At 39.5% G+C, this 25,373-nt stretch overlaps 1 protein-coding gene and 1 long non-coding RNA gene across 2 annotated transcripts; one reads left to right on the top strand and one right to left on the bottom strand.

Moving 5' to 3' along the window:
* Positions 1-1,120: 1,120 nt before the first annotated feature.
* Positions 1,121-20,602, bottom strand: WDR1 (WD repeat domain 1). Its single transcript, XM_032109242.1, has 15 exons — positions 20,374-20,602; positions 19,974-20,095; positions 16,037-16,127; positions 13,050-13,197; positions 11,449-11,629; positions 9,581-9,658; positions 8,810-8,890; positions 8,458-8,691; positions 7,558-7,645; positions 6,564-6,720; positions 5,828-5,915; positions 4,710-4,820; positions 4,060-4,233; positions 2,810-2,954; positions 1,121-2,507 (listed from the first exon to the last, which is right to left on the bottom strand). Exons 1-15 carry the CDS (start codon positions 20,387-20,389, stop codon positions 2,398-2,400), a joined length of 1,824 nt encoding a protein of 607 aa, XP_031965133.1. The 5' UTR covers positions 20,390-20,602; the 3' UTR covers positions 1,121-2,397.
* Positions 20,603-21,023: 421 nt separating this feature from the next.
* Positions 21,024-23,907, top strand: LOC116444696. The gene is made up of 2 exons (XR_004240449.1): positions 21,024-21,501; positions 22,712-23,907. It is a non-coding gene; the product is annotated as an uncharacterized LOC116444696 (long non-coding RNA).
* Positions 23,908-25,373: the final 1,466 nt, after the last annotated feature.

Consider the following 25,373-nt stretch of genomic DNA (forward strand, 5'->3'; position numbering starts at 1 on the left):
ACTCTTAATATAGCAATATGTAAGGTGCTTCGGGGTTTTTTTAAGGTGTGGGTGTTTTTGTGGGTTTGTTTTATTTTTTAATTTGCATCCTCTGAGCCTGATTTCATATTCACGTCAAGTATCACTATTTCCTTTTGAAATCACTGCAACCTGTACAGACCATCCAGTTTTTTTGTCCCGTTTCTCTGTTCCAGGGCAGGCCAATCTGGGGCAAACACAAGTAATGTAGGGGTCTGATTCAGAGCAGTACAGCCAGGCCCCTTAGATCAGTTTGTGATGTGTGTACACTGGATCAACAATCAACCTGTGCTACGACATTTGGTCCAAGAGCAGACTGTATTTGCAGTTTTTTCAGTTGGGATTTGCCAGCCAACTACAAAGACCATATTAGTTCTTATGAAATTAGAAGCTCAGGCCATATGCCAATAAACAAATCCAATGGAAGCTGAAGCACGAGCAGTCACCCTCCCTGCCATCCAAACACAAATGTCAATGCAGGGTTTCTAACTAACAGGCATTCCACAGGAGCACTATTACAAGGTCCTTGAGGAATCAAAAAATTGCTCAGCCTACACATCACTGATCAGGCACAGTGCACAAGCTCTGATAACTGCTTAACTCCTCCTCCCCTCCCCCTTATAATTACTTAAATGACAGGGATTCAACTACCACATGAACCCACTAAGCAGATTCACCAGCAACTCTTCCAGATCAGACTCGGGAACAATGGATGAATTGCTTGCTGCGTCAGTCCCTATATGCAAGCTTTAGGGGCTAGACACTGAGAAAACCTCATTCATTTGGATCCTAAGCCAAATATCAAACACATCCTTTTCCAAAACTTCTTTTGTCCTTGCATTGTTAGTAAGCATACATGCAAAACTGCTAATAGAGAGCCACAGTGAACACAAAGAAATCATGGTGCAAAATATCCACTTCTTAGATTTTTTTTCTTCTATGTCAACTGTTCCACTGCAGATGTTGGTTTGCAGGCTAGGAGAGATCTGATCACCACTCCTAAAAAGAAATCAACATTTTTCCTTTTTAAAAGACGTTTCACCAACATTTCATTTTTGAAAGGCAATTTTTTTTTTCAGCAATTGAGCAATAGTCCACAGGATGAGAAGCAGCAAAAGCATTTTATTTGCTGTATTATTAGTGTCATTAGAAATATGGTAAAAAAAACACGCAAGTCCACACAGAAAGGAAAGCTTAATAAAACCCAAAGACAACTGGAAAGGTGGTGGTGGTAGTGGTAGAGACTTAGCAGAGAAAATACTTTTTGAAGTCTTCCAAGTTTCTAGACAGCAACAGCTCTTTTTTGGCCATCAGAGATGGTAACAAATCTTCCTACTACTTTGCATCAGAGTGTCCTCCTCCACCCTTGTTGGACTGCTAGCTTCAAATCACTTAAATGTGTTGTGGAGTGTGAGAAGGGAACTAAACACAACATCAGGATCTCTTCGCATGAGATAACGCTTTCATGCAACTGTTCTGCACATGCAAAGGCATAAAACTTACTGAGCAAACACTATCTTCTCAAAAATCACTTCAAGTCATAACAACACTTCACTTGGTTTAATTCCTGTATTTTCCAAAAGGTGGTAGAAGTACTGCATTTTATAAACAATAACATGCTTCTCCTCCTTCAAACAGAAAATATCTTTAATCTTTGCAACAGAATGATTTCTTTTCTCTGACACTGAAATGATGAGACAGTCTTAATTCATGAAGTAACAATTGTGTTTCTGAAGTTGCCACAACGATTATTTGTAAACATTATACCCACAACAGTAAGTACATTAAAATCCCACACTTCCACCTTAAAATAAACCACAAAGATTTGACATGAAATACATAAAAAGTTTATTATGTATGTACCCCATCTTCTTATCTGGAGGAGAAAATCTGAGGCAACAGTTTGGTGCAGTATAGAGAAGCAAAGCACTATACAGTAGCTGCACACAGCTTGATTGGTTTCAGACCACAACTAAATACTCTTACTATGACTGTTAGTACAGAAATGTTCTGTAATTAGAAAAAATGAGAAGTATTACTCTCATGCTGTACAGTCTTATGCTTCTTGGTTAGAAAAGAACAACTGATTGAGTTTGAATCTTTCGCGCCTGAACCTTGCACACCAACTTGTTCGGCTGTTGCCTCTGGAATGTTCAGCACAAAGGTTAAGCTCCAGACATAATTTAAGTGCTTTTCATGTGCAAACTGTTACTCGCTAAAGCTTTCAAAGTACATTTAATTACAGATATGAACACCCTGTAAAGATATGAGGATATGACAGCAGACCCAGAGGCCAATACAGATTCTTTAAGAGAAATGCTATGTTCCACTGCAGTAGTTCTAGTCCCTGATTAGGTCCTTCCAAAGAGGGGGCTTATTTCAATTGTAGGAGATAGACCACTCTTTAACAGAAGCATCATGGGATGTTGTTACCAGAGTATGTTCATCCAACCACGCCAAGCCGCTTACATGATGTAGTCTGTGAGCATCTGTATCGCAGTGCAAAGTAACAGAAAAGAATTAGGAATGCTGGGTTGACAAGGTAACCTTCAGCACATTCCAAACATGATTTTTAGCTGCATTAAATACTAGTACTGGATTTTAAAAGTAACTACAAAAATAACATAACAATAGAATTCCAGCTAATGTGACTAGATAGAGATTAACAGAAAGGCTAAATTATTTTGGGAACATTCAAAGCCTGCTTACCATTAGTTTAGAAAACAGGAACAGTGTTGGATTTCAATAACTACTAGCAACTTTCAAAAGTAGCATGTTGAAGAAAACATACCTGGTATCTTGACTCTGGTCTCTGGATCACTCACAGTCCAAACATACACCATCATGTCCATGCCTCCAGAAGCAAAGTGTTCATTATCTGGTGACCACGCAATACAAACAACTTTCGCATGGTGTCCGTAAAAGACGTTATACTCCTATTTGAAAATTCGGGAGACAAGGGTCATTCCAGTAGTTAAAGCTACTTCAGGAAATCACTAACTTTCCATGTGCAGCATCAGAACAAGCTACTGCAAGACTCCAGACAATGTATATCTCAGGTGCAGATGGATACACTAAGCAAACCAACTGGTGGCTTCATTTTATGTGATTTATTTAAACACTTACTAGGCCAATAAAATACAAACCTCTTGTAAAAAGCCACTAAGACATTTTTCTATTAAAGCTTGATCTGTTATATGCATATGCAATTTAGAGGCTTCTAAAATAATCCCACAGATATTTCTCAAGCCAAAATTCTTTCAATTTTTACTTAAAAAATGAAATGTTTTTTGTGGAATCTATCCTGCATTTTTATTTCAGTGCTGTTTAGTCAAAGCTTAAGGACTTTACAGACTGATACACATTGACTGCTTGGGCTGAAAAGTGGAAATTGCCCAATTTTTGGTTCTTGGTTAAAAGACAGATTGGCAAATAAAGCAAGACTCCCTCTCCTAGCACATCCCTTTCATTGCTTAGTCCTTACCATGGTGTGCCAGAGCCAGCAGAATTTTATTGCCAAGTCTGCTTTATTTACTTCATTGAATTTTATTGTACTTCATGATTCTTATCAGACTGAGCCTGCATTCTTGTCCATTTTACAAAAATGCACACAAATTCTCTAAAAGACATGGCATGTATTTTTTTTTAAATTTCCTTTAAAAAACCAAAACGAACAAACTAGTGGTTCAGCACACCCAAAGGAACTTTTTGTATTTAACTACTGCTAGTCTCTGGGAATCCAACTCCTTCCCCTTTTCAACTATGCATTTTTTTATTAGGTGGGTTTCAGTGTTTTCCCAGCAGCCAACCTATGCTGCACATTTCCTCAACTATTCTTATGATCTGGAGGGTTCACATAGGCTGCTGTAAACGCTAATACTACCCCAAAATAGCAGGTAAACAGTGACAGAAACATCAAATTTACATCAGTGATTTACAATTAAGCCTCAGCAGCTATAATATACTTCACCACAACAGTTTTAGACATGAGCTGTCAATTTGTTTTTAAACAAAGTCAACTCTTGCTCCAACAATTCTTACCGCGTAGCCATCAGCGACGCTAAAGACAGTGACAACTTTGTTTGCATCACAGACTGCAAGAAAGGCACCATCGTGAGAATATGCCAGGTCAGTAACAGGACCTTTAGCTTCCAAAGTCTTATCATCACTTTTCAATGAGGTTCCTTGGATTGAATACAAATGGACATTCCCATCCTGCAAATTAATAGCAAAGAAGAAGAAAAGGCAGAAAAATAATTTTACAATAGAAAGAGGAGTTTCTGGAACTTTTTACATTAAGTCTATCTGGTAGTGCTTCTGTTAAGAAGAACTTTAAATAACCTGTCACATGCTGGCTACAATCCACCAAGTGCAGAAATAGACCCATTTTCTAGAATTTGCTAACTTCAAGAACACACTGGGTAAAAACAATTTAGCAATTTAAAAACAGCAAATACAAGAAAAGATTAAATTCAAAAAGAAGTGAAATAGACTTTAGATCACAATTGTGGCAGAACCTGGGGAATGAAAGCCCAGGAACACCAAATACACACAACTTACTTGATACAATACTGATGTTGTTACAAATTGTCACCTACTACTTCTCAACAGAACACACCTACTATTATTAAATGCTTCTGTTACTTGCTCCAGTGTTCAAAGTAGTACAGTTTTAGGAAGTGCAACCTTACCGCTCCTCCCACTGCAGCTGTACCTCCTGTGGGGTGAATGGCTACAGCTTCTGGCTCATAGCCAAGGTCATCAATTGCAAAACATTTTTTCTTATCTTTCATCAAGACAATCTGTAAGTAGAAAACCAGAAACTAAGACCCTTCTTCAAAGTACCAAATATAAAACTATACTAAGCCACATTGCTTAGTCATAAATACAAATGCCCTCTGGTTGCTCAGAAATTTATTGTATCTCACCTTAAGGGAACAGTTTAATTCTTAAAAAAAGCCTACATGTGGTGACTAACACATATAATCTGCTGTACTGGAGTACTCATGTTCTAAATTATGCAGTGCAGGGCATGCTCCATTGCCTTCAGCTTTGCTTCACTTGGTTTGAACATGAAATAAACAAACCAGTATTTTTAGCAATGCTTACTCCCTTCCTGGTTCACTGTTAAAGGGAGGGAGGCAGGACCAAATTAGTTGCAAGTTAATTCTGCAATGTTAAACTTTAAAGGCTATTTCCTATCCAGTTCTAGTCTATGGATAACTGGCATTAACTCACATGAAAACAGGTTTGGACAACACTATTAAATGTCCCAAGCACAAAACCAGCACCCATACAGAAAGCATAAATCATTAGAAGTTAATAATATTTCAGTACAAGAGAGCCTTGGTGCAATGTCTCTGGTTTTCTGTGATCTGCATACTAGTGGCAAGCAAGCTAGAGCTTCTTATGCTGTACAACAGCATTAGTTAATTAATTAGTTGGATTAATTGCAAAAAAATAAAATGCAGGAGAAAAACATCCTTTTGCCAAAATCATGTCACTGAACAAATCTGGCAAGAGCATGAGTCTGACTGGTTTAACCTTCCAGCACAAAGCTGTATTGATAACAAATATAGATACACCCACACAAGGGACTTTCTGAAATTTAAATATATACATAAACGTGAAATTGGTACAGGATGAAAAAAGACAAGGCTATCAAGTATCCTGCTGAATTATGTTCCCTACAGCTCTTATTAGGAAATTCTGCAGATGTACAAGGTAACCCCACACTAAATATCTGTATGTTACCATATATGGCATTATTAACACAGCAATTGTTGATAATCCACAAGTTAATACTTACTTGTCCAATGCATAAAACTACAGTATAACCACCAGGACCCACAGCTAAACATTTTGGTTGAACATCCATTTTCACAGCATCCTGGCCACTGGAAGAAGACATGCCAAGGCAGAGAAGCAGGAAGGACAAAGCAGAAAAAAATTATTCCATCTCTACTATTATTTAAAATTGCCTATTCAAATAATCACCCACTAATCATCAAGAACACACATAATTTAATTTTTGAATGTACTAATCTGCAAAGTTTCCTATTGTTTGTTTAAAGCTTTACTGTCTTGATCAGGTAGCACACCTTTGAAACGAAAATTCATGTTGCAATACTATAGTTTAATTTTTAAACTAACTAGATTATCTTAACAGGATTCTTTAATTTTTTTTTTTGCTTAAATTCTGGTTTCCATGAAGAAATAGCTGTGTCTCACCCTTCCTAACCACATTTATCACCACTATCTCTGGATATTTATGAATCACAAAGCAGACACCCTTCCTACAGCCCCTAAGTTGCTCAGTACAAGATAGGTCTCCCGTGGAAGGGATAAAACCAATTGAAAAGCTTGGGAAGCATTTCTCATTGTCAGAAAAAAGCATAAGGTTGATACAGTAATGATGTCTACAGTTTCCATGGTAACATAAAACCTAAATAAACTCCAGCATAATTTTTTTTACCATATAAAAATCAATAAAACTCTTGCTGCAAAACAATTATACTGCAATAAAATGCAACATTTTAACTAACCTGTAATCCCTCTTGCTAAGGTTGGTATAGCGCACAGTGTCATCCATACTGCAGGTAACCAGCTGGTCCATTTCATCCACTGCCATTCTAGAAACCTGGTTTGTGTGGCCTTTCCCAGAAAAGCCATCATTCTCTCCAGTTTCAGAATCCCAATAATGTGCATAATAGAATTAAGGAACATTTGAAGATACTGGTGCAGTCAGGTACCACACCATGAAAAGTTAAATAAGTGAGAGAACAGCTAAGGTTAGAAAGGACCTCTTGAGATTTAGTCCAACCTGCTGCTCAAACTGGTGTCAGCTACGACAGGCTGCAGGGTTCTGTAAGGTTTTGAGTATCTCTAGGGATGGAGACTTTACAAGCTCCATAGGCAGTCTCATAATATCTATTAAGTGAGCCTCTGATGTTCTATAGTGAGCTAAATGACCTACCACAAACAGTAGCAAATAGTGGAATAATTAGCATTAGGTCTGAGACTAGAAAATACTTTTTAAAGAATTTTAGTTTCAAGTCCTACAACACTGGCTTTCCCTCATGTAACATGGTTGCAGGTCTGCAAAGAAACAGGGCCTATATTTATAAGGGTTTATGCCAACATGACACCATTTTAAAGGCAGGATGAAGGACTGTAGTTGCAATTGTAAGCTTCAGAATGCTGGAAATGTAACTTTCTGCATATTGTGTCATAAGTGGAAAATATGTATTGCTATTTCTTGATGTTACAAGAGGCTAATTTGTAGATCTACTTGTTCCTCCATACTAACAAGCTACCTACCATGAAGAAGCAGCAACTGAAAATTAAGAGCTGGCTTATATTTAGCAGGAAAGTGTGAAGGCAACTAGAAAAACAGGTATTAGGGGAAAGCAAAATAAACTTCTTTAGACAAAATATTCACTTGTGTCCAATAAACTTTGGGCTTCTTTTTCACCTCTCCTAACGAGCTCTTTAAAACCATAAGACTATAAGAATTATCACTTATCATTCAAAGGATATTAATATGACCATCATTACTTCCAGAGTAAATATAGGACTTTCCACCATTTTTGTGCACCGTGAGACACTGAATTGATTTACTATGACCCTGTGAATGGGACATAAATAATTATTGATGAGCAATTTTTAACACATACATACACCTACTTGAGAAGAATTATAGGTTATTCAGAAAATAACATGCTATTCACAAGCGTTAAAAGTCATCCAGTATAAAAACCACTATTTTGCAGTGTAGTCATTTAACTGTTACAGCACTGCTATTGCTATGTCCTTGAAGAGAAACAGTAAGCATCATGGATGTCCTTATTAGCCTGATGGGCCAAAATACTTTCATTGCCTTTTCATTACTGCTTTTCAGGCACTTTATGATTCAGGGAAGAGGACTAAATATGGTCATGTACCCACACCAACTTCCAGAATTATAGCAGTGATGGCAAAAATCTGGGACATTGTTTCTAGTTCATGTAAAAATGTAAGTTCCCATGAGAAGAACTCTTGTGTCAGTGAACTCTTTAAATCCTAAAATTAAAGTTCGATTGCATGGTAACCCTAGTCACCTTGTCCACAATACACTAGTTCTGGGGGAATGAGACATCACTGGTAGTTTTCTATCTATGCTGTATTTCTTTTCTCATCTCAAGAATGCTTAAAAAGCTGCAACAAAAGATAAGTTGATAACATTAATTAAAATGAAATAGTCTGTGTATTTGCACAAAGCACAGTCACACATGTAACATAGTAACTTCTTGATTCATATGACTTCAAGAAACAGTCATGCATAGCTTGTTTGGCAATGCTAATTTAACAAAGCTATTCTTCAATAGCTACTAATTCCATCTTGACAACTTCAACCACTGAGTCATTTATTGCAGAAACTCATGCAGTAACAGAACTTACCTTTATGACACGTAAAGGCTTATCTGGATTGTTCTTGTCCAAATAATTGATATAGCCAGACAGAGAGAGAGTCAGTAAGTGGTCTTTCTGCCACAAGCAACCCAGCTGCTGATCCAACACGTTTGATCCCATGTTAAAAGTATTTACAATAGAATTAGCACCGACATCCCAGATTTTAGCTGTTTTATCTCCAGAAGCAGAAAGCAACTGACTACTGTCAGGGCTCCAACTAATCTGTAAAAACAAATGTCACCACAAGACAGCAAATGCATTTATTAATTCAAGACTTTGCGGTTCATGAGCTGAGTAATGAAACATTACGGATCATTTGCACAAATGAAGTAATACTTACAGCATAAATACCTCCATCATGTGCTTTGCCTCCACCAAGAGCACACACTTTCTCTCCAGTCTTCCCATCATAGACAAAAATCTTAAAAGAGCACAAAGACATACAACTTAAAGGGAAAAGCAGTAATAGAAAAACCCCCAAGATAGTGTCTGATACTTTGATACACTAGACTCCTTTTTAGGGAGAGGCACAAGCTACCCTGCATTGAATAATTAAGACTAAATGATTGAGATGAAAATTGTAAATAATCACAGCAAATCCCCTGTACATTGGATCCAGACATGTGAAATTATGGAAGATGTTACAGTTTTGACTCCTGCTGTGATGGCAGCTGCTTAACACTGCTGTCATGGGAGTCTGCCCTCCAAGAAGGACAAGCTACCTGTGGTAACAGTATCATTGTCAACCTGCCCTTATCAGTAGCGAGCACACATGGAGCTATGTTGCTATCTATGAATTCACTATTTCAGCTAGACATCCCAGGATCATAAAGACATACATATTCCAAAAGTACAACATGTTCCTGCCAAAATAACCCGTAAGAGAATGCTAGGGAGATGGAATGGGGAAAAAATCTGAGTAAGAATAGTCTGGTTATTACCAGTTATCAATTATTACAGATTTACAGGAGGATAGTTAAAAGTTTAAACCAGTCATTTTTTGGCATAAAAAAAGAAGCAATGTGAATTTTACAATACTAATCCTATTCCCAAAATGCACAAGAAAAACTTCTCATGCTAAAATCACTACAAAAAGTTCCCTTTTTTTTACCTGCCCATCTGCACTAGCTGTAGCAAATCTGTTCCCATCAGGAGAAAACCTCACACAGTTCACAAACCGTGTATGGTCCTGTAGGAAGAAAGTAAGAATCAGAAAACAAAATAAGAACAGACTGTTTTACATAGAAGACAACCTAGTAACAAAGAAGTTCTCTTATACTTGAACCATAAATTAGCTGTGTAGGAGATGCTTGCTGTAGAGAATTGCTATGAGGCAAGTTTAGCCTCTATCTGAAGAGAATCGTGGGGATCAAGAACAGTCCAGGGAAGACACTGTGACATCATTACTGATGTAGTTAAAACTCAGTGCATACCAGGAGAATGAGTACCCGGTTTCAGGGATAAGTAGTAAAAAAAAGTCAGATGCAACCTACATGCAAACACAAGATTCTTCCCCACAGGTCATTAAATTCTTCTGCAACGTTCTCCAGATTTCAACTCTTGCTTCATTGCGCAGTGAGTTTTATACACAGAAGAGTATTTTATCCTTCTTATTGCAAAAAGAAACCACAGGCATGAGGAATAAGTTACTATTTTACTGAAATTCCATTTCTGGGAGACTGCATTAGTGGTAGTTCTGTGAAGTAATGAGGCAAGACTGATGTATGCTCCCCAAATAGACTATTTACAAGTAGGAGACTATTCAAACCATGCAAACTAGAAAACACACATTAAATAGGGAAACACCACAATGAGGCCAAAGCTCCCATGCAGAGAGATTTGGAAGACTATTTTTAGTATTGTGGAAGGCAGGTTCTAACCTACTTTCTTCAACTATACTTTTTTTTCCCCCCTCGATGATACTGCAGGCTCTAATCTAAACCATATAACAGCCTATACCAGAATCCCATATATCAACCATATATCACTTTAAAAGGAAGACTGCATCACATACCAGTCTAAGCAGCACTGGTAAGTAATTCGGACTTCAGAGTTCCAAAAGAACCAGCTTAGCAAAATGCAAGTATCAGCTTAAGTACAGAAATATATTAGGCAACTACATCATTTCATTGGATCGCAGAGCTCAAAACAATTCCTTTTCTAGAACTGGAACGGCATCCTTACTAAAGTCATCATATGAAGACTACTCAAGGCTTATATGTAAGAAAATAAAAGGCATACTACACTGTTTTTAAAACTAAAATACAAAATAAACATTTTTAATCTACTACTGCAATAATCTCCAGTATCTTTGCAATACTTTTTTTGAGGCAAGAGACCTCCTGCCATTAAAACAGCTGCAGAAGCTAGTGGATTTTTGTTTTCTTTGGCCTTAAGCAACAAGGGATACCTTAACTGTGGTAGTTCCAGCCTTCGTTTCATTTAAGAGATTGTAACAAATACAATAAGAAACAAAGTTCAAAGGAATGTAGAAACAGAAAACTGACCACACAAGTCATTACATACCCATTCCATGTGGTAGAAATTAAGTTATGCTTTCAAACATCTACACTCACCCTTTCTAAGTGGCCCTGGGATTTCAGATTTGAGCATTTGTTATCAGATTGGAAAATTCCATTAAAGTCACCACATTTCTTGAATTATGCACCTTGTCTGCACTGAGAAACAGTGCTCTGAAAGCATCAATAGGGCCACTGAAACACCCTACTTCACCCCTTCCATAACTTAGTGACAAAGAAAAAAGAATACTGGAAAAAGTGCTTCAGGTTCTCTTTTTAACCAGTCATTTATTTCAGTTTTCTTGGACTGAGATGAGCTTTTGGCTATACATGATTTTAAGAAAGCCACTTGGCACCATCTATGCCTCAAAAGGGGGAACTGAGAACTTTTGTTACAACAGCTAGTTGCGACAAGAACTGCTGCACAGTTTAACAGAGCCACATCTAAACTTAAACTCACACTTAGTGTAAACTTGAACTTGAATGGCGGTCCCTCAAAGAAAGCAGCACAGTTGTCATCACTGCCAGTTGCCAGCCGATATGGTCTCGTTTGTTTAATGTCCACGCTATTGATCACTTTATTGTGCCCAGTAATCTCGCCAACAGAAGAGCCGCTATCCCACAGGAACACTGCTCCGAATCTAGTTAGGAAAGCACACAATAACTACAATTCATAAAAGTTACATGCGGATTAACTCCTTGAACATCTGCAATCTGCAGATTTGAGTGCACTCAAAGAAAAGAAATTAGGTCATCTCATTAAATCTCATGCAAGCACATCATAGTTCCCTGAAGGCTATTTGAGATCTTTCTGGTGAGAGAATCTAATCCTCAATAGGAGACGTTTGCTGAAGGGGACAAACAATCAAGTTTTGCATATAAAGCTTCTAACGTTCAGAGATCCAATGTATATTCCTCACTAAGACTGTTAGTTTATAAAAGAAAGCAGTAAATTATTCCATCTGCCTAGCCACTACACAGAATGCAGAAAGCTAGGATAACAATGACACTGGATCATAGTTATCTATCTGGCTATTTAGCCTAGATTGGGTAGCATCACTTTACAAATATTACTACTTAAAGGTTTAAGGAAGAAGAGTTTTAAAAGCATTTTAGTTCTTACTCTAAATCACCTTAAAAACCCCCTGGTATAATCAATACAGAGGCACTGAACTGCCAGAGCATTGCTATTTGAAAGGCCTTCTTTAGAATCTCTTCAACAATATTCTAGACTGAAAGCACATCCACCTAACAGGAAGCTGGCCAAGTTTTTGAAGGAGGAGAGCTAACTCACATTGTATCTACCCAGGAGCAGATGGGGCAGAGGGAGTAATGGAGGACAAAAAAAAAAAAAAAAAAAAATCTTTTTCAAGGACACAGTACTTGACAGGGATTAAAAAATGGTACAGGGAATCAGTGAACAGGACCACACGATGCTTTTTAGTCCTTTACGCAGAAGACTACCTGGTCTGGACTCCACCTTCAGGTTCTGACAGTCCTTGAACATTAAAAGGAGGACACAAACCTGAACGGGCATCTCATTTAGTCAGGTAAAGGACAACCACTTGTGATTTCATTAAACTACCACAATAAGGCCTAAAAATATAGACATGTTGCCAAAGGAGAAAATTCAGATACTTTCATTTTTTAAACTTTTATTCAATCAATTGAATAAGACCACGAGTCCAGTAAGTGAAGGAGGAGGGGAAATAAACCTTGTGTTTTCTCCTTCCTACCCTATCAGAATTTGACAAAAAAATCCACCGAACAGCTATCCTTGAACACAATACCCACCTACCTCTAAGAAACAAGTCCCATACAATTTTTAAACTAAGCAATTGTAACAGAACTGTATTTTCCAACTAATTTACAGCTGTCAAACACTGCATAGAGAATTTTGTTGCAGAACAGCACAACTTGAAGTCTAGACAGGGAAAAAGCAATGATTACCTTCCACTGAAGAATTAAAAGCTTTCTGCAAGGAACTTGCTTTGTTAGAATACAGAGGTTTACAGTAAATGTATGTATCTATATATAGACACACACACACGAATTACTCACTTTTCCCTTCCTTCTCCAACCACAGCAATTCTCTTGCTGTCTTCAGTCCATGCAAGGTCCTTTATTTTTCCTGCAAATGGCTGATACTCATACTTCAGTAGGTGTTCCTTCTGTGTAGTATCCCAGATTCTCAGCTTTCCAGAGACATCTGCCATAATAAAACAAAATATAACTATTGTTCCAGCATGACTCAGTCACATGACTCAATCTGCCAGAGTACAGATTTTCAGCTACACTGAACACTTGTACTAGGGACCTACTACCTTACCCTGTTACAACTACTACAAATCACTTGATTTAGGAATGCTGAAGGCTATATCCATTTCACCAAATTGGGTTTTTAACCAGATATTATGATTCAAGACATGCAGCACCAAATACAACACACAGAGAAAACACTTGCAGACACGTGAAAGAACTGCACAGTAAGAGTAGGAACTTTAATGTTGTCAGCTGGTATGTGTTTAGTATCACAAAGAACAAGCCAGCCCAGCCCCCCTGCCCAGCAGCTACAAGACAGCTCACTGATCCTTCACTGGGAAGTAGGAGACCCTACATCTACAAGAAGGGAATAGTCCAGTGGACAGTGGTTGATGCACTACAATTTGTACCTTCAAAGGAGACCTGTTTTGCATACAAATACCAGGCATATGTAGAAGTACTAAGAGATTTCTGTCCACAGAACTCAATTCATGCACACCCACCAGTGTACTTTTTCTATACAGAAGCATGCACACACTTAATGGTGCGTGTGGATGCCTGCACTATCTGGAATACTACACAGGAATGCAACAGAATATTCAGGAACAGTAATGTCAAAAGCAGCACACACAGCACAAGCAGTTAACAATTTAAGACTTAAGATAATGAAAGCTCCCTGGCTCACTGTTTCCACTCAGTATTGTACAACCCAAGAGCTATTCAGAGCAATTCCTGTGCTGCAGTATTGTAACCGGAGGAATTGTTCTACACACAGACAAATTTACAGATCTCTAATGAAACCCACACAGCAAAGTCTGTGTGTATTGTACGCTTCAAAAAAGCCACTGTTTTAGAATAAACCACATGCTAAAATATGCGTCTTTCACCTCAGCAGAATGCTTAAATTCTGTTCACCATTTATTGGTGCATCTTTACAGTTCAATTTAAACATACAGCAACCCTGCATTTTTGGGACCTGATCATAGACTGATCTTCTAAATCATGTTCTAAAAGGACAGATTCAGACTTTCATAGAGACAATTTGTTATTGAAGCAGAATTTTAATGCAGACTTTAAAATCGAATTGTTTTCTCCATCTATTAATAGATGAGACACAGAGCTTTAACTTTGCAGTATCTCCCATTACTACATCTGCTATGACTGCTATAAGAGAAATTACCATAAAAGCCAAAAGCATATTGCTAAAGGTCTGTCTCATGAAGCACATGAAGTATTAATGCAGTCTGCATGGTTAATGCAGATTTATAGATAGAGAAATGAATCTTACATGTTATACTTAGAAACAGCTTAAACAGCTTGGTCACCTATCTTCAGACCCCATGCTCAGCAGTATCACAAAACTATTTATAAATGACATACAGAACTCACTTTTTAAGGGAAATTTTGCAACCTAAACTCTTTCACTTGGGTATGACAAAAATTCTGAGAAAAATCAACCAAATACTTCCCTAGCACAGTATCTATTACTGTTCTCTTACAAAGGACTGGAAATCTAAAAGACTACAAGAACAAATTAGATAGTTATTATGAGGATTAAGTGCTGCATAAACCTAGAGCACCAAGTTTGTAGAATACAGAAGAGGGTATTCAATTTGACACATGGTCCACACACAAAAGACTGAGCCAAGAAATCCTGGCTGTGGTCCCTTTCAGACAAGAATGTGAGAAAAAGAGAAAAAAAAAAAAAAAGAAAAAAAAAGCTGTGCTATCAGTGTTCTTAAAGGTTCCCTAATACTCCAAAAATACTTATTTTAATATAGCTTTCTGATATGAAGGAAACCAAGGAGAGAACATTTTACATTTTAAAAAATACAGTTCCCTTGAAATTGCTGCAAGAGAAACTCCCATTCTACTAAGACCTTTGCAAGAAACTGTACTCTCTTTCTAAGGGGCTCATATTCAGAATGTTTTGTTTTCAGATATATTACTTTGAAAATATGTCTGTATTTGGGCACATTACTTGCTTGTGAAGCATTTCTAATTGAAAATGGCAAGCACTTTTTAAAAAATCCATATATTAGCTGCAAATCTTTGTAAGAAATACAAGTTATAGTATTGTATTTATCAATATTTTTCACTGTACACTAGTCCTCCTGAAAAAAATATCAATTATTAGATGCTAGCTTCTAGTAACTGGGGTTTGTTTAGTTCTTCGGTAGTCAAAAACTGCTGTAATACAGGAAATTCACACTGTAAAAATTTATGTTGCACATCCTCAGACTACTGATTCATATGCATTATATGGAAACTGAGACCGAGCCTCTTTCCCTGCTAACTTGCCAAGAAAAGCTTTTTTGGTTCAGGTTAAAAGGTAACAAAAGTCATAAATGTTGCCAAGTTTGGTCAGGAAGAAGGGAGAAGGGAAAAGAAAGGAGTACACACTGTTTTAGAATCCCTCCCCTGCACAAAATATCAAGGTTTATTAACATCACAAACAACAGTCCTGTATTTCAGAAATAACTTTTCACTCTGCTGCATTTACACAAGTCTTCATCACACTAAGTATTCAGGGTTCCTTTCCAGGTTTTTTTAAAATCGAAATAATACATTTTAAAAAGACCAAGAATGTCACTAAACTCACTGCCTAAGGAAGGGGTTAGAGGAATAACAACAGAAATCATTCCTCCTTCAGAGATGTGTACATAATTCCACCAAAGCACATCACAGTGACTGCATATTCCATACACACACGTGAAGTGTTACTACTGTTTTGCCAGTAACTTCAACAGCTCTGTCCACACATCTCATACACATGGATACTTTACCTCCGGATGCTATGTAGAATCCACTGGGAGCATACTTGGCAACTACAACCTGGTGGGCATGCTCAGTGTAGATGTCAGCAATTGCAGGATTCTATTTTAAAGGGAAAAAAAAAGGTACTAAGTTGTATTTCCTCCTTTTCAAAGGAATAAAATCAGAAATTCAAAGATAAAATCATACTATCTCCCTGCACTCCCCACTCTCACACCCTTCCTTCCAGCTTAAATTGAGCAATTGTCTAAAAGTGAGAAGCGCAGTACACATTGCAGAACACTGCTGAGACCACTGGAGCAACACACTACTTTCTAACAACTGGCACAAAAAAAAGATTTCCTCTTAAGGAAGCCTGAAGTGCTGGGACCCTTTCTTCTCCAATACCTGCTGAATAATAGAAAAACACTCTCCAAAATAACAGGCCAAGCATTTTTTAGGGCTAGCCCAAGAATAAAGCAGTTACCCAAGCAGAATACTAAACATGAGCTGTGCTTTGCAGCACACATCTAAAGTTCTACTGTAGTCAAGTATGAAACTTGAGCCTGCAGTTAACCATCACCATGTACCCAAAATCACTCAATAACCAATGAGGTGCGCTAGGCTTGCTCTTTCTTGACAATTGCAATCTGCTTAAAAAGCCAGCAGACCAGAACAGGAAAAGGTGTTTTCCCTTGTATCAAGAGTTGTACAGGAATTCTGAAAAAAATTCACTGCCACTCTATCATAATTTTATCTCTTCAGTCTTAACTACATTTTCAGATGCTTCACGTTGGACAATAAAATGAACTCAGTGTCTCAGCAGATCAGTATTGTTACACAATAGAAGTGCCACACAAATCAAAAAAAGGATGACATCAAGGCAAAAAACTGCTTTCAAATTAATTGTATAAATGTAATTCTGCATTCCTCCCAATTATAATGTATATATGCCATAACAGTAATGCACTACTTTTTAGAAATGTTTTTCTACCATTTAACAGGCTTCTTCCAGCTCCAGAAACTTGACTCATATGATCAAAACAAAATTACATTTTAACTGCTATAATTAATACAGATTTATTCAATCCAACCAGAAAACCACCTGATGTTATGGTATGACTCAGCCATCCAATCAGGAAAAACTAAAACACCCGCTCTGTGTTAGAAAGCGGTCTCCTGCTCACAGGAGTTCTTGCTGTTGCAGTACTGTTACATCTCCGGAAACAGAATACTGCTTGCTCATGCAAAAAGGAGCTCTTTTTCATTCCTGCTTTTAGGCATTGCTTGAGTGCATTGTAGCCCTACTTAAGTCACAACCATCTGCACTTACAGCATGCATCCATCTTCATTTTGTGCCCAACTGGATTTCATCTGAGCAAGATAAGATAATGTTTTCCCTATTCTACATCTGCATCACCTACATGTTCAGAAAGCTCAAATCCCCCCCTCCTCCCCCTGCTGTTATTAATGGCATACATAAGTAGGTGCTACTTTACAGCAAGAATCTCCAAGAGTCTGGGAAACTAAGCTGAGAGACTAACTTAAAGGGTTAAATGGAAGAGTCCCAAATTTAAGATATGGTAAATAGATTCCAGAAACCAGGTAATGAGGTAGAGCTGTCAAATTGTACATTATTTATTCAATAGTATTATTTCTGCTTGTAAAGTCAGTTTTCTAACTTGCATGTTGTCCACATCAAGACCAAACCCCAAAAAACACTTCTAAAAAGATATTTTAGGAGAAAATTATAGTGTGAGCTGGGACAAATGTAGTACCTAGATTAAACCAGCAGTGAGCTTATGTGGCTTATTTCAAACACTGAAACCAGAGCCACATATGAAAGTGAGCAGTTTCAGTTCCAAGCTTCAAAGTAGTCTTAGACCCATGAAAATAAAATATTAATGAAGTATGAAACCTTAAAAATATCGTTAGTCTTTCTCACAGTGCTTTTCCAGCACTGCTCCAGAACTACTTCTTGTTAAAGGAAGTCTCTAGATCATGCTCAAAGATCAAGCTATGAATGCTATATTCATCTGATTAGCTAATGCTAGATAGGTTTAGACTTAAGGAGAAAGGTGATCACTGCATTTTGATGACCTGTTTTTTTTTTAATTCGAGCACAACCATTCCATTGGAGAACTGTTCATGGAGGGAATACACACAAACCCCCCAGCATTTCATTTGGTTGTTACAAACTATTAGAGAGGCTTCTATACCATTCATAAACTGCATAGCTCTTTACTAAGAGTGGACACACCTGCACATCAGGTTACAAACTGCAACATTCTCCAGCACAAAAGCCACAGCACAGGTTTAGGTCAGTTTTTGTGTTATTGCTACAATATATTCTGTAGTCACCTGTCAATTATTAACAGAAGCAAACTCGCCTTGTCAGTTGGATAGGTCTGCATATCAGCATGAATTGCACCATAAAACTGAAGGATTTGTGACTTCTATTCTCACCTTTCCTTGGGAGTTTAAACAGTTTAAATTTGAATTCCCACAACCCCACCTCGCCTGTTCTCAGGTCACCATGTGCACTACACCCCGCAGCGCATGCTGGGGCTCACATTTGGACTGGGCTAATGTTTAGTGAGCTGATTCAGGCAAAGCAAATTGCTTTCTTCCAATTTAACCTCCAAATCAGGGTCAGAAGAGCATTAATGACAGTGCAAGGGAGGAGGTCAGCATTCATGACTTGGGCAGAAACTGTAATGTAAGCAGAGTGGCTTTTCCCTCTTCTCTCATCACACTGTGTGCCATTACAGGCTTTAACTGGGGCTTCTGGTTTCAGAAACTTGAACTTTTCTTGATACCAAGAGCAAAACACTATTACAAAGACGTTAAACCGACATACTGAAATCAGAGTGCAAGATTATTTTTGGTTTTAAGTGGATAAATTTAAACTGATAGCAATCAAGAAATCCGCAAGGAATTTAGTTATTAGTAGCACTTTTCTATTACTACATGACAGTGAAGAAATGTCTGAATAAAGTGGGGGTGATGAGGTAAAAGAGGGAAACAGCTCAGTTTACAAAGGTGATTTAGAGAAGCAGCCATAAACAAATCCATTGTTGTGGAGACCTAAAAATTCCAGAGGTATGTCCTGCCCCTCCCCCCGCAGCCCTTCCTGCTGCAGGCCAAATCTGCAGTAGGAAAGTAAATCTAGGGGAGAATTTGATTTCTAAAGAATAAGCAACCACTTAGAAGAAATTTATTTTTTAAAAACCAGTAGTAAGACAATGGCCTAAACATGCAACGTTTCCTCCATGCTTTTAAAAGGGATGCCACCTTTGAAATGAAATCTTTCAAATAACTCTTACCATTTCTCTAGTTAGCACCAGAGGAAAAAACCAAACCCAAACCTCCACACTACTGAAAACATTAACTGGGGCATTCTAATATTTAATCAATGAGCAAAATGCCCTGTGAGCAGGGCTGAGAACTTGCATCCAGTTTGTTATGGAGTCCAGCAACTCATAACTGGTCTGATTCCTCGAGCTGGGGCTGGGTGGGGGGAAAGAAGCTGAAGAATAATTCGTTTAAAGATACGGGTTTGCAAGTATTTACATGCTTCTCTGACAGGCTAAGGGCCCAAAAACAGCAAAGAAGGAAGAGCTCATTTATTAGGCAAACACAGCACTCAACTTCATAATAGTGATACCTAAGAAGATAAACAGGGCCAACCAGAATATACCAGTCTCTCGTCTCTTAAGTCCTATGCGAAGAGGGAAAGAGCTGCACATTTTACCGAGATTTTCTACATCTTTTTACTGTCGCTGCCTATGGTTTTATGCCTGAGTCATGCACTCTACTTATTCTCCTGCTGCTGATCAGGGATCTGTGACCTCGATTGAAATCACCAAGACTGAATGAAGCACAGGCTGTTAAAGGAGGGGCAGGGAGCGAAAATGAAACTTAGCGAAAGCTTTACACTAGAAAACAAAATAAATCAAGATACATTACATCAATGTTTCTGATGACGACACATTTTCCATTGGTATAAAGAAAATTGTTGCCCTTAGGATCACCTCCAATAATTTTGGAAACGCCTCGTTCAACCTGCGGAAGGCTGGCGAACACTTTTTCTACGAAAAATAAAGGGAGAAATGGGATAAAAGGAAAATAAATAATAATAATTTTTTAAAAAAAAATCAAAATAAAAGGAAGGCGCTTAATGCCTCCGCGCTACGGGCACACGCCCTGCCCTGACGGCGGCCACCGTCACTTGTTGCTGTCAGGGCGCTGCGAGGCAGCGCCGGCTCCGCGCCATCCCGCGGGGCCGCACGAGGGTCCGCAGCCCGCGGGGCTCCCCGTCCCCATCCCCGCCCGGAACCTCGCCGCCCCGGCGCGCCCGCCAGCTTACTGATCTCGTACGGCATCTTCGCCCACTTGTTACGGCGGCGGCAGGCACGGGCAGTGAAGGGCAGCGGGCGCGGCCGGGCCGGGCTCTGTCGCTCCGCTGCCGCCGCTCAGCCCCGCTCGGCCCCGCGGCGCGAACCAGGAAGCGCCCGCGCCGCGCGCCGCTCTCCGCTGCCTTTGACCATATATAGTCAACTCTGCTCGCGCCGCGCCGCTCCCCGCCAGCCCGCGCCGCGCGCCCTCCCCCGGAAATGCCGTGGGCTCGGCCGGGCCCGGCGGGGCCGCGCTGGGGCGGCCTCGGAGGCGGCCCCGCCCCGCGGGGAGCTGCGCGCAGGGCGGGCCGGGCCGGGCCGGGCCGGGGCCGGGGCCGAGGCCGAGGCCGAGGCCGGGGCCGGGCGGGCGCCACACGGCGGCTCTGACCGGCCTCGGCCGCGCCGCGCGTGCGCGGGGCCGCTCCCGCCGGGGCGCTCCCGGGCGCGTGCGCGTGCGCGGCGGCGGGGCCGCGGCGGGCGGGGCTGCGCGCACCGGCAGCGCCCTGCCACGGGAATGCCGGGCGGGCAGGGGGCACATCCGCGGGGAGCCCGGGAATGCCGGGCGGGCAGGGGGCACATCCGCGGGGAGCCCGGGGGGATGGGCGCGGGGACGGGGGCAGGCTCGGGGGCGCCGCGGCTGTGCGGAGAAGCAGTCCCTCCGCGGGCGCTGTCGGCCCTTCCCCGGCGCCGCTCTTCACCATGCGGCAGCAGCCGCTGGCTCCCACGCCGTCCCTAAGCGTGGCTGCTCTGCTTACTCTGCCCAGCGGTAGCTATTGGGATACCGGGAATGTGCCTTAAGCTACTGCGACGACAGACCTTTGGTTTTGCTTGGGAAGCATCGTCCTTGTCATCAGGGATTGAGTCGCCGTAGTAACCTCCTGTGGGAGAGGCTATGCAGGTCCCTGAGTTCCTCCTCTTACAGAGCTCTTGGGAAGGCAATTGCTGTCCACAGACAGTATTTCCTTTAAGATCAGTCTTATCTTCATCCCTTATATATTTACAATTATAATATCCTATAGTTTTATGCCATTCAATTCCAGATGCTGCTGAGGTGCTTTGCCAACTGCAAGTTTATCTCCTGAGTTGTCCCCTGAGGCCAGGTTGGTTGTCTGTGTAAATTAAGCTGAACTACATACAGCCCTTCATGTTTTCTATATAGCTTTGGATAAATTGAAATCTTCTCTCCTTCCAATTTATTTATAATATTAATATAAATCACGGGTACGATCAGCTCTGCATGATACAGCAAGGCAAAGCTATCTAATCGGCAGAAACCCCTGAATTATGTGCTACTTTGTGCTTTTGTCCCTTTAACTTGTTTCATTTGTAAAGTGACTGAGTTTTTTCCTATCAAACGGGGAAAAAAGCATCAGGATAGATGGGCATGACAGGACTGCCTTGCACAGCATGTGAATGTAGAATATAAAAAGAGCAAAGCTTTTGGTGTGTTCTTGGCCCACTGACCTGTAAAACAGGCATGGGGGAGCCCTGTGGGATTCTCCTTTGGGGGCTGGGAGAATAGGTTGAGAAAGAGAAAAGCTTCGGATTCTCAAATGCAGGAAGAATCAGTGCGGGGGTGTAAAGCCTTTCATGCAGAGAGGGGTAAGCATTTCAGCGTGAAAGGATGCTGAAATTTCCCGAGAACCAGTCTTGAGTTGGCTTATGCAGCCATTCTACTCAAGGGGCAGTAAAGGCTGCACACAACTACACTGGGACTGTTGCAAGAGGTTTAGGTATTTTTCACTTCTGTGCTAAATGTATTTGGATTTTTCCCTTATTCAGTGTTCAAAGAGCTACATTTTCCTGGAATAATTGCCATATGCCCATTAAAAATCAAGTTATCCATGTGAAACCAGCTGTTTTTTCTTCACCTCCTTGCATCTTCTAGAAATACATGAATCTGTATGTATTTATTATGTCAATATTTCATGCTAAAGACTAAGTAGAGTCTACATTTGCCATAAGCTGGTTTTGTGCACAAAAGCTGCATTATCTTTTATGTACGTAAATAGAATTTTACATGGCCAGAATCATGTTTACATTTTTGCAACTACATAGAAGATATTTTCCCTCCTTGTAAGGGTTGCCTTTGTAGTTTCTTAAAGCACTGGCCTCTTCTCACATCGTAATATTTTTAATATAAATTTGATATTTACTTGGAATTATGTATGCATTATAAATATCCTATTCACTAGCTTCTCATAAATAGCTGAATAATGGCCATGGCCTGGAAGTAGCAAGTATGCCTGCAGAAACTCCTATAAAAAATCGAAAGTCAGTTTCAGAAGCTTTTTTTTCTTTTTTTTTTAGGTGCCGCAAGTATTTGAGAGTTGAGAAATCCAAATCTGGATCTTCTCAGTAAAACTCTGATGGTACTCCTGAAGTTTCCATTCTCCAGCCCGTAGAAGGGAATTGAATTAATGAATTGTTAGTTTTCCCTCTGTAAAGATTTTATTCAGTTTTTAATTACTTGGTTAGCAAGTCTTAGTGATTTTTTTGTGTTTCCACAATTGTCCTTGTGCTTTATGTCTTGGGGTTTTTTTAACAGAGATCTTCATTAAGCTCAAGCTGCAAGTGCTCAGCCTCTTGGGGAACCACAGCCGGCTCATATTTGGCTGCAGATTTATTAGGAATAGTTGAAGAAGTTACTGCTCCCAGATGTCCTACAGCTCTTCACTTGAATGATTGAGCACTTGAATGATCTCTGCAATGCCACTTTGCATGGTCACGCCTGAGGAGATGAAAATTTCTACTGTCCTTGGGCTGGCACTGGGCACACATGAAAACATTTACCAGTTATTTGGAAAACCCGGTTTCTCTGCATCTTTTTCAAGAGTGCTTCATCTTCATAGCAGTAATTACATAGTGATGTCATGGACATCATAGAGATGCTTCAGAGAATGGTCGAATGTTATTGTTTACTTCTTATTATTTACCTAGTGGATTGCAGATACATACATGGCTTGTGAAACATGTAACGACTGATTTCTGCTCCAGAAGGCTCAGTTCTCCAGGCCTGTATTTATTTACCATTAGGTGATATCAAAGATGTTCACATTTTGAGAGTTGAATAGTAACGTTATGCTTAAGATTCTGGGCCAGGAAAAATGGAAGTTTCTGTGAGGAAGGTGTTTGGACTTACAGCTGCACTTCAGAGCAGTAGCTAAGGAAGTCATGAAAAATCAAAGTTTATGCTGTTGCATTGCTCAGAAAATGGAATTTCTAAAATTCATGGCAACTTTTCACGTGTTTTTAGCTTTATTTACCTTTCTCCTTTGCTGACTAACAGATGACTTGAATACTGATGAAAACACGCCCCTTAAATTTGCAACTCAGCAGTATAGCCTCAGGCACGTGTTAACAACTCCTTAGAAAGTATTTCACAGTCTTTTGGTATTTCCACATCACTTAGCATAGCCTTGCATTTATATACAAGTTTTGTCTGATGCTGAGTTGCCATCAGCTTTTGTAAAAGGAATTTAAGTAAAATACGTCTTTATGCTGTGGTTTGGGTTTTTTTTTTTCTTCCAGGCTGCAGCTGTTTCTCTCTGTTTTGAAGTCTAAATGGTGAAATCTGCTCCCAAATAGTCAAACAGAAATGGTACAAGAAGTTTGAAATGAGAATTAATCTTACACAGCCATAGCTGCTGCTATTAGGACATCTTATAATGCACCAATTATAGAATATGTAAATATTTAATAAAATATTTATTACAAATACCAACAAGATAAATACTCTTCTTTAAGACTTAACAATTTTAATTCTAGCCAGATTTGTGTGGAGTCAGTGTCAGAATGCTGATCATCGATTTAATGACAAAAGACAAACTCTGATACACTGATATACTCTGAAAGCTAAAAAATACAATAACTTGAGTTGCTATTGTCATAAAAATACTATGACAACATGATAATTCAATATACAAAAATGCAAATATACTAAGAATTAGTATGAAATTCTGTTTCCACTGACCCTTAAAGGATCAGAATTTGTTCCAGATCGTGAAGATCAAATACCCTGCAGTTTAAAATAATGTAATTCTGCGTTGCTGCAATCCAGCACTCGTTTCCCCAGGCCACCCCTTATTCCACCATCCCTTGCTCAGATACTGGCATTCTGTGTTCCTATTCCTAGATCTGAGACCTGAACCGGGCCAAACCAAATGAAAAAGTTGCCAGGTTAGATTTCAATTAAATGAGTATTGGCCTGTTTCACAGGACTGTTAAACGAGTGCAGGAAGATTGCAAAATCAGCAATGCAGTTTTAGATTAGCTTCAGCTGTTACAAAGCTAAACCTTGGTTATTTCTCACTTTTACAGGTTCTTAGCTTTGTCAGAAAGACGAGGGAAAATCTGAGGCAAAGCTTCAATGTTATAAGACAATAGGAATAGTAACCACGCATGCACTTCACATGCCCCAGCAATAAGGAATGGTTGCAGAATCCCTCTCTATGACCTCTCTGTGTTGGAAAGAACCGTGGGAGCACTAAAAAGCCAATACCAAGTAAAGGCTGTTGAGATTTTAGGCTGAGGAGCGTATATAGACCTTTAATTTCTGTGCTCTTCTCGAAGATATATAATATTAATCTCAGAGGGGCTGAAACACCGTGCATGTTTAACAGATGTTAAAATACTCTTGTTAGACCCCCTGCTCCAGAAGCTACATCCCTTTTTATGTTTGAATCAATACAGCCTTACCTGGAGCTATTAGTAATACAAGGATATGATGTTAATAAACTAAATCCTGCTTTGGCAAAGGTAATTCTTGTCAGTATCATTGACAAAATTTTTTTTTTCTAGTACCCTCAGTGCATAGAAAAAAGGAAAACTATATGTAAATTTTTTGGGGAAAAAACCCAAATGAAAAACCCAATTGTATCAGCCTGGTATGCACTTTTACCAGTAATACAGCATTCTGTTTAGGGCATTTTGTCAGAAAATGTATAAGAAATAATCTGAGGCGTTGACAAAA

The sequence above is a fragment of the Corvus moneduloides genome, chromosome 5 (assembly GCF_009650955.1).
Source record: "Corvus moneduloides isolate bCorMon1 chromosome 5, bCorMon1.pri, whole genome shotgun sequence".
Lineage (NCBI taxonomy): Eukaryota > Metazoa > Chordata > Aves > Passeriformes > Corvidae > Corvus > Corvus moneduloides.